At 46.0% G+C, this 9,518-nt stretch overlaps 1 protein-coding gene across 1 annotated transcript; it reads right to left on the reverse strand.

Moving 5' to 3' along the window:
- Positions 1–246: 246 nt before the first annotated feature.
- Positions 247–8,808, reverse strand: LOC121548033 (transmembrane protease serine 9). Its single transcript, XM_041859435.2, has 10 exons — positions 8,751–8,808; positions 7,048–7,068; positions 6,756–6,918; positions 6,370–6,638; positions 6,139–6,284; positions 5,586–5,889; positions 3,597–3,762; positions 3,174–3,430; positions 1,677–1,774; positions 247–1,323 (listed from the first exon to the last, which is right to left on the reverse strand). Exons 1-10 carry the CDS (start codon positions 8,806–8,808, stop codon positions 949–951), a joined length of 1,857 nt encoding a protein of 618 aa, XP_041715369.2. The 3' UTR covers positions 247–948.
- Between the last annotated feature and the right edge of the window lie 710 nt (positions 8,809–9,518).

Below are 9,518 nucleotides of genomic sequence, written 5' to 3' on the forward strand. Positions count from 1 at the left end.
ATTGCTCTTCTATCGTTAAAATAATTCTGGATTTTTGTTTATATAAAGGATATAATGGAACTCTAAATGCGGAATTGAAGATTACATTTTCAAGTTGAATATAATCTATGACCTATAGTAATCACCCAGGTTGGACAACTGATATACAACACATTTCACACAATCGTTTGTCTGCACTAAAATGGTGTGGTGTCTAGTCTATATCAATTCTGCTGTTTATTGGAAATACAAAAATAAACTAGACAATTAATTGATCATTTTAATTTCCGGATAAAACAGTAGATCAAGTCATAACATTTAAATAAAGCATTTCCTGATCTGTGACATAACATGAAATACTGAACTGCATAGATTTGATAAGAGTACAAAGAAAGAATTATTGTGAGCTCAAACTGATTACAGTGGCAGTTTCATATTTGAATCCAGTCAGAATAAATAAACAATTAGATGAGATAAGCTTTGTGTTTTTCAGTTTGCAGACAGCATTAGACCAGGCATTGCTGTTACATATTGGCAGGAGTGTTTAACTCACCATAATCTCTCGTGGACAAATTCTGCACATAAACCAAATAATCTGTGGTGACGGAATGAGATGCATAGGATAACGAGAATCAGTAGTTACAATGTTTGGGTTTTCCTCAATGATAATTTGGACGTATCAGGATTGGGCGAAGGCGGTGCTTAAATGTCAGTGCTTTGGCTGAGAGTTTCCTTTTGCGATGGGGTGGAGACTTCGCAAACCCGAACTCTCAATTTCTAACACATATGGACCCAGAACTAAATCACGCAGCTGACCAAATTACGCAAGATTTTAGTTCTGGATTAACCAAGATTAAACTCACCAAAATACTCTATAGCAACAATATATAAAGTGCAATGGTACATACTTCAAACTGAGGATATCTAGATCCTATTGCCAGAGGTTTACATAAAGGTGCCTCCTCAGCGTCACCAGCCTTGACTGAGAGACAGTGGGAGAGAGAGGAGAGACAAGAAGAGCAGGAAGAGGGATGATTGGGCCAGAGTTGCCTCACTGGCAGGAGTAACGACAGCGGCAGTTGCGCTGACAGTTGTGCCGTTGGCAGTGTTGGGGCCATTGGTGGGGGTTCTGGCTGTGACGGGTGAAGGGAATGTGTCCACAGTGGTCTGAAGAAAGCTCTGGAAGCGGGCGGTTTTGGTGAAGACCTGGATGTTGGAGGAGCGAGGACTCCGGCTCCATCGTGTTTCGCTGGAGCTGGTCTTGTTGCTGCTGTCGACAGTCAACACAGCAGCCTGGTACCACGCGTCACCCTGCTTACACATCAGAGGACCACCCCTTTCACCCTGTGGGGAAAGAGAAGAATGAATGAACACATGGGGGGGGAAGGTCAGCATTGTCATGTCAGATAGATAACCAGACTGGTTGCCTACCAAGCTACTTAACTGGAAGATCATTATGAAGCTTGGACTTTCCTCACTCGGTGGATGTAAATGTCATACCATCAGGTATGCTCTGCTGAGGCCAATTCTGGAGATGCCAAAGTCAAATAGATCACATCCCAACAGTTGCAGAGCTATCCGCAATAACTAGGACAGACAGAATGAAACCATCCTTGCTGTACACCAGTTGGCACCTCTGAGTCTACTTTTGAAACCCATTATTGTGCGTTTGCGTTGTTTGTCGGACCCATCTGTACCTGTTGAAGGTCCAAGGCAGCAGTGCAGATGTTATCAGAGGAGCCGGAGCTCTCACAATCCACCACAGTGGTCTGGGACTGCTGCAAGTTCTGTTCGGCTAAGGAACGAGACAGAAAAGAGAAAGAGAGAGGATGAAAATCACAAATTGACCAAACAGAAAGAACACATTTATTTATGTAACCAGGCAAGTTGACTGAGAAGACATTCTCATCTACAGCAATGACCAGGGGAATAGTTACAGGAGAGAGGATGAATGAGCCTATCGGAAGCTGGGGATGATTAGGTGGCCATGATGATCAGATTGGGAATTTAGCCAGGACACCAGGGTTAATACCTCTACAATAAGTGCCATGGGATCTTTAGTGACCACAGAGAGTCAGGACACTTGTTTAACATCCCATCCGAAAGACAGCACCCTACACAGGGTAATGTCCCCAATCACTGCCCTGGGGAATTGGGATTTTTTTTTTACCAGAGGAAAGAGTGCCTCCTACTGGCCCCCTCCAACACCAATTCCAGCAGCATCTGGTGTCCCATCCAGGGACCAACCAGGACCAACCCTGCTTAGCTTTAGAGTCAAGGCAGCAGTGGGATGCAGGGTGGTATGCTGCTGGCAAATGCTGGACTTTGTCACAGAAGTCAACCTCCAGTTGTGTTAGTCTGTTCCAGTATTACACACTGACTCACCTCCACCCTGGCCCGTGCCCCAGCCAGCCACCCAGCACTGACTCACCTCCACCCTGGCCCGTGCCCCAGCCAGCCACCCAGCACTGACTCACCTCCACCTTGGCCCGTGCCCCAGCCAGCCACCCAGCACTGACTCACCTCCACCCCTGGCCCGTGCCCCAGCCAGCCACCCAGCACTGACTCACCTCCACCCTGGCCCGTGCCCCAGCCAGCCACCCAGCACTGACTCACCTCCACCCTGGCCCGTGCCCCAGCCAGCCACCCAGCACTGACTCACCTCCACCCTGGCCCGTGCCCCAGCCAGCCACCCAGCACTGACTCACCTCCACCCTGGCCCGTGCCCCAGCCAGCCACCCAGCACTGACTCACCTCCACCCTGGCCCGTGCCCCAGCCAGCCACCCAGCACTGACTCACCTCCACCCTGGCCCGTGCCCCAGCCAGCCACCCAGCACTGACTCACCTCCACCCTGGCCCGTGCCCCAGCCAGCCACCCAGCACTGACTCACCTCCACCCTGGCCCGTGCCCCAGCCAGCCACCCAGCACTGACTCACCTCCACCCTGGCCCGTGCCCCAGCCAGCCACCCAGCACTGACTCACCTCCACCCTGGCCCGTGCCCCAGCCAGCCACCCAGCACTGACTCACCTCCACCCTGGCCCGTGCCCCAGCCAGCCACCCAGCACTGACTCACCTCCACCCTGGCCCGTGCCCCAGCCAGCCACCCAGCACCGAGTCCCTATGCTGACTCACCTCCACCCTGGCCCGTGCCCCAGCCAGCCACCCAGCACCGAGTCCCTATGCTGACTCACCTCCACCCTGGCCCGTGCCCCAGCCAGCCACCCAGCACCGAGTCCCTATGCTGAAGGTGTTGGTTCCCTGGTCCACACAGATAGGCTGGATGTAGTCAGACAACGTGGGTTGGCTGGCCAGTCGGAGGATTGCCACGTTGTTGGCCGTCAAGTTGCTCATGGTGATGTTGATGACGTTAAGGGTTACCTCGTTCGGGTTGGAGCCGCTCTGCTTCAGACGACCCATGATCACGGTCCACTGAGAGGCGTTGGACTGCCTGGGAAGGGGGAATAACGAAGATGGGGAACTTTAGCTTGGCATTACCGATACCTTCTATGTAATAGGTCCTTGGTTCAACTTGAGCGCCAAGGCACCAAGTGATGGAGATCTGACCATATGCATGTGACCAACTCTCCCGTTTACATACAAGTGGAGTGTGTTACCTGGAGAAGCACCCAGCATCGCTCATGACATAGTGCTCTGCCACCATTGTGCCCCCGCATACGTGTGTTCCGTTTGTCTGTAGACTGGCTATCCAGGGCCAGGAGCCCGCTGAGGCCAAGCCCCCACCAGCAAGGGAGTTCAAAGAGGCACTGCCACACACCACCGCTGCAGAAACAGGGAGAGAAGAGCTACAGAGGTCAGGACTGTAACACTGTCTGAGGGAGACTGTTGTCTGAGTGTAGATTTAAAAAGAGGGATAAACACCTAAAGTTTGGATGTGGTCAAATGGAGAGTCACAGATAAGTAGCCTATACGGTGGGGAAAAAAGTATTTAGTCAGCCACCAATGGTGCAAGTTCTCCCACTTAAAAAGATGAGAGAGGCCTGTAATTTTCATCATAGGTACACGTCAACTATGACAGACGAATTGAGAGAAAAAAATATCCAGAAAATCACAGTCGGATTTTTAATGAATTTATTTGCAAATTATGGTGGAAAATAAGTATTTGGTCACCTACAAACAAGCAAGATTTCTGGCTCTCACAGACCTGTAACTTCTTCTTTAAGAGGCTCCTCTGTCCTCCACTCGTTACCTGTATTAATGGCACCTGTTTGAACTTGTTATCAGTATAAAAGACACCTGTCCACAACCTCAAACAGTCACACTCCAAACTCCACTATGGCCAAGACCAAAGAGCTGTCAAAGGACACCAGAAACAAAGTTGTAGACCTGCACCAGGCTGGGAAGACTGAATCTGCAATAGGTAAGCAGCTAGGTTTGAATAAATCAACTGTGGGAGCAATTATTAGGAAATGGAAGACATACAAGACCACTGATAATCTCCCTCGATCTGGGGCTCCACGCAAGATCTCACCCCGTGGGGTCAAAATGATCACAAGAACGGTGAGCAAAAATCCCAGAACCACACGGGGGGACCTAGTGAATGACCTGCAGAGAGCTGGGACCAAAGTAACAAAGCCTACCATCAGTAACACACTACGCCGCCAGGGACTCAAATCCTGCAGTGCCAGACGTGTCCCCCTGCTTAAGCCAGTACATGTCCAGGCCCATCTGAAGTTTGCTAGAGTGCATTTGGATGATCCAGAAGAGGATTGGGAGAATGTCATATGGTCAGATGAAACCAAAATATAACTTTTTGGTAAAAACTCAACTCGTCGTGTTTGGAGGACAAAGAATGCTGAGTTGCATCCAAAGAACACCATACCTACTGTGAAGCATGGGGGTGGAAACATCATGCTTTGGGGCTGTTTTTCTGCAAAGGGACCAGGTGTAAAGGAAAGAATGAATGGGGCCATGTATCGTGAGATTTTGAGTGAAAACCTCCTTCCATCAGCAAGGGCATTGAAGATGAAACGTGGCTGGGTCTTTCAGCATGACAATGATCCCAAACACACCGCCCGGGCAACGAAGGAGTGGCTTCGTAAGAAGCATTTCAAGGTCCTGGAGTGGCCTAGCCAGTCTCCAGATCTCAACCCCATAGAAAATCTTTGGAGGGAGTTGAAAGTCCGTGTTGCCCAGCGACAGCCCCAAAACATCACTGCTCTAGAGGAGATCTGCATGGAGGAATGGGCCAAAATACCAGCAACAGTGTGTGAAAACCTTGTGAAGACTTACAGAAAATGTTTGACCTGTGTCATTGCCAATAAAGGGTATATAACAAAGTATTGAGAAACTTTTGTTATTGACCAAATACTTATTTTCCACCATAATTTGCAAATAAATTCATTAAAAACCCTACAATGTGATGTTCTGGATTTTTTTTCCTCATTTTGTCTGTCATAGTTGACGTGTACCTATGATGAAAATTACAGGCCTCTCATCTTTTTAAGTGGGAGAACTTGCACAATTGGTGGCTGACTAAATACTTTTTTTTCCCCACTGTAGCTATAACAGGAGTAACAGACGGCTGTGCCTCTAAGAGGAGGGACCAATTTGTTTGTGTCATAGAGGGAAGTAAATCCACTTACGTTTAAGAGTGGTTTTAGGGGCAGTTGTGGTGGTAGTGGTGGTCGTAGGGGCAGTTGTGGTGGTAGTTGGGGCTGGAAGACCAGTACACGAGACACTGAGGTCAGAATCAGTCCCACTGGAGGTGAAGGTGACATAGCCTGGCTGGTCACTGGTGATCTGGGTGTTGATCCAGGTCTGGTACTGAGACACTCTAGCATACACTCCTGGGGCATTTGCCTGGGCACAGCCGTGGCCGAAACTCACAACGCCAGACTGGATCCAGCGAGTACCCTGTTTGCTCACCATCGGACCTCCTGAGTCCCCCTATGCATTGACAGATTTACACTCACTGAGATTAGATTTTCTTATGAAACATAATGGGTCCGTTTTTCAGACACCGATTAAGACTAGTCTTGGACTAAAAAGCACTTTTAATGGAGAATCTCTATTGAAAGTGCTTTTCAATCTAGGACTAGGCTAGGTATAATCTGGATCTGAGCAACCAGACACAGATTACGAATGTGTCATTAGCCCACATTTTAATAAACAAACAAGATAACCAAGAGATTTTACCTGACAGGAATCCTTTCCTCCTGCTGATAGACCAGCACAGATCATGTTGTCAGTGATGGAGCCAACTCCATAGTTACAGTTACACTGCCTGTTCCCCACTACTGGCACATCCACCTCCTGTAGGGTCTGGGGTGAGGGCAGGGACACTGAGGAGAGACATTCACAAGACAATATCAATCATATAATTCTGATCCATCATCAGCGGTACTTAAAGCAAGCTACAGCGCTCACCTCCACTGCTGATGGCGCCCCAGCCGGTGACCCAGCTAGTAGCTCCAGCATGGAAAGAGCTGTTTGGTGCAGCTAGGCAGACTGGCCGAATGAAGTTTGTAAAATCCACGGGGGAGGAGAGCTTAAGCAGACACACGTCGTTGCCACTGGAACTACTGATGTAGTTGGGGTGGCGGATGATCTGAGTGACCGTCCGGCTCACCTCGTTGGGGTTGGAGCCCTCCTGGCTCTGACGACCCACGTAGACCATCACATCTGATGAACTGGTACTGAGGGAATAAATATATAAAAAGGTAACAGTATTGTTGTAAATGGCTGGCTCAGTTGAATTTCGATTAGGTTTGGTGTTAGGGTTAAAGGTTTCCCGCAATCCTGCAAATCCTTACCTGGGGAAGCAGTGAGCAGCAGTCAGCACCCACTCTTTGTTGATGAGGGATCCCCCACAAAAATGCTTGCCTAATCTCTGAAGACTGGCCTGCCATGGCCAACTCCCTGCAGGAGCATCCTGACCCCCCACGATCCTAGTGTTGAGAGGAGGTGTTCCGCACACTAACAGTGACAGAGAAGGATGGGTTATTTGTTAAGGTCATTGTTGAATAGGTCACATTAGTGTAACAGTAGATTATAAAGGTTTTAATCGTGTTTAGAGAACATCTGTAAGTGGTGAAAAGGACTTACCACTCAGCTGGGAATGACAGCCTGAAATACAAGACAGAAAGAAAACAAAATCCTCTTAATCCTTAACAAAGGTGTAATCTCTTACTCTCTGTATCCAAACCCTGGCATTTTCACTGGGTACACTTGGTTCTATCTGGAACCTAAAAGGGTTTCTTGGCCTGTCCCCATGGCAGAATCCTTTGAAGAACCCTTTTCGGTTGCAGGTAGAACCCTTTCCACAGAGGGTTCTACATGGAACACGAGGGTTCTCTCTGGAACCTAAAAGTGTTCTTCAAAGGGTCTGCCATGGGGACAGCCAAAGAGCCCTTTTGGAGAAAAAAATAATCTAAGCGTATATACTGTCCCATACTGATCAAAGAGTGAACATACTGACTGACGTCAGCATTCGTACCAATTGTCATAACACACCGATTGTCTTAAGCTTACCGTGTGCTTCCTAGCCAAAACAGTTTGTGCATATATTATGACATTTTGGTCTTTGGCAGTTTTTGTTTTGTCTTTTCGTGCACACAATTTTTTGTTGTTGAGGCAAGTTGAAGTTCGGTAGTTTGGATTTACTTTGGTAGAGTTGTCAACTAACGTGAATACAATGTAAAATCAAAAACATTTCACCAAGTCATTGGATTTTGGTTCAAAAAAAGAAATGAAATTCCCTTAATGTTGATGACTTTTTTTTTTACATTGATCAATGTCATCACTTTGGATTTTGGGGTTGAAATGACGTGAAAACAATGTTGATTCAACCAGTTTTTGCCCAGTGGGAAGTGTTTGTTGTCATTCAATGAGAGACGACTAGTTTTCATGCACATTTTTTCACTTGAGAAATACCGTACCAAAAATGTCAAAATTAATGACCGATTTCTTGATTTATCTTAGGTTAATTCTGACTATTTTGAGGAAGTGTTTCTGGCTATGTTGTTGCAACGGTGGCTCAAGAGGAACAAACAACAGTAATATTGCAGGTTTTTTCTCGTTTTTCATGCGAAGGTTTTTAGGGAGTATGTGAGCACAGACGGTCGCTTCGCCTAGCCAAGTTCTGCTAGGAGCAAACCGAACGCCTTTAAGCCCACCTGCTAAGTTTAACATGTTTCCTTGTATGTGTATGGCATGTGCCCTTTAACCAAGACATACTTGTTAGATGAGGGTTTGTGCTTGAAAATGTATCATCACTGCCCCGTTGTTCAAAATATGTCATCACTGCCCATATTCCAGAATAATTGTCACTACTCGTTCACAGCAAGAGAGCAGAAGGTTTTTGAAAGATTTTGGAATGCTGGAAGAATGCTCGGACAGTAGTAGGACAAAAGACATCAGTCACAGGTTATTAAATAATAGGATACACTGTCTCTCACAAGGTCATGACACGACTCTGGATGCCACCTTAAGTGAAATAGGTAATGCCGCAAAGACAATGACGCCTATAACTGGCTAGCTTTTTTCTTCAATGTCATCAATTAGTATTTCTGCTTCACTCAATACTTTTGAAAACACAAAGCTGTACACCTGCACACCTTTAATAATAAATAATAATAAATACATATTGTAGTTTTAAATCGATAGAGTTCAGTTTATTGATTCAGTCCAAATGTCTTTATATACAAACTGAAAGAAACTTAGTAGCCAACTTCTTAAAACCCAGGTGAGTATAAATGAAGAACGCTGTAGGATAAAGACAGAGATACATTGAGAATTGTACAACTTACCTTTTGACAGGAATGTGACCATCATGGTCACCACACAACAAGTCCTGAGGAAGGCCATGCTTTCTGATTGGTAACCTTGACTCAATCTTCCTTCTTAAGTACCCCTCTCTTCTGTTTTATTTTCTCAGCTCCTCCCTTCCAACACACCACATTACCTGTTAGACACACACGCGATGCGTCCCTTGCATACCTTTCCGTCTCAGTTTTTTTTCCTCTGTCCAACTAATGCTGTAATCTATGGTTAGCCCAAGCCTAGCTCTTTGGTTTCATTATAGAGTTATGATGTCGGCACTATTTTTATCACACCATTGCAATTTAGAATAATTTTACAACTGTAATTTAGTTGTAATTTTACAACTGTAATTTAGTTGTAATTTTACAACTGTAATTTAGTTGTAATTTTACAACTGTATCTGATAAATGTTATATGTAGATGTTAACAGTGCATACCAAGCTCTCTCTTCATTACCCGACAACAAAGCAGTGCATGAGATTGCGAAAGAGAGAAAACCGGTTCCTGTGCCTGGAATTCTTTATGATCATGAGACTAAAATCTGCACACCAAATACTTACTGTGAGTTTTCCATGCCTGGGAGCATTGACTAAGCTCACATATGTTGCACTTTATTAATGTATGGGATGAATGCGATAGGATGAATTTACTCATTGCTATGAAATGACTTATGTATCATTAACAGAGTATCTAAAGGGTGTTAATATGTTATTAATATGTTAATTATCTCAGGTAAAACATTTGATTAACAAATG

The sequence above is a fragment of the Coregonus clupeaformis genome, chromosome 31 (assembly GCF_020615455.1).
Source record: "Coregonus clupeaformis isolate EN_2021a chromosome 31, ASM2061545v1, whole genome shotgun sequence".
NCBI lineage: Eukaryota > Metazoa > Chordata > Actinopteri > Salmoniformes > Salmonidae > Coregonus > Coregonus clupeaformis.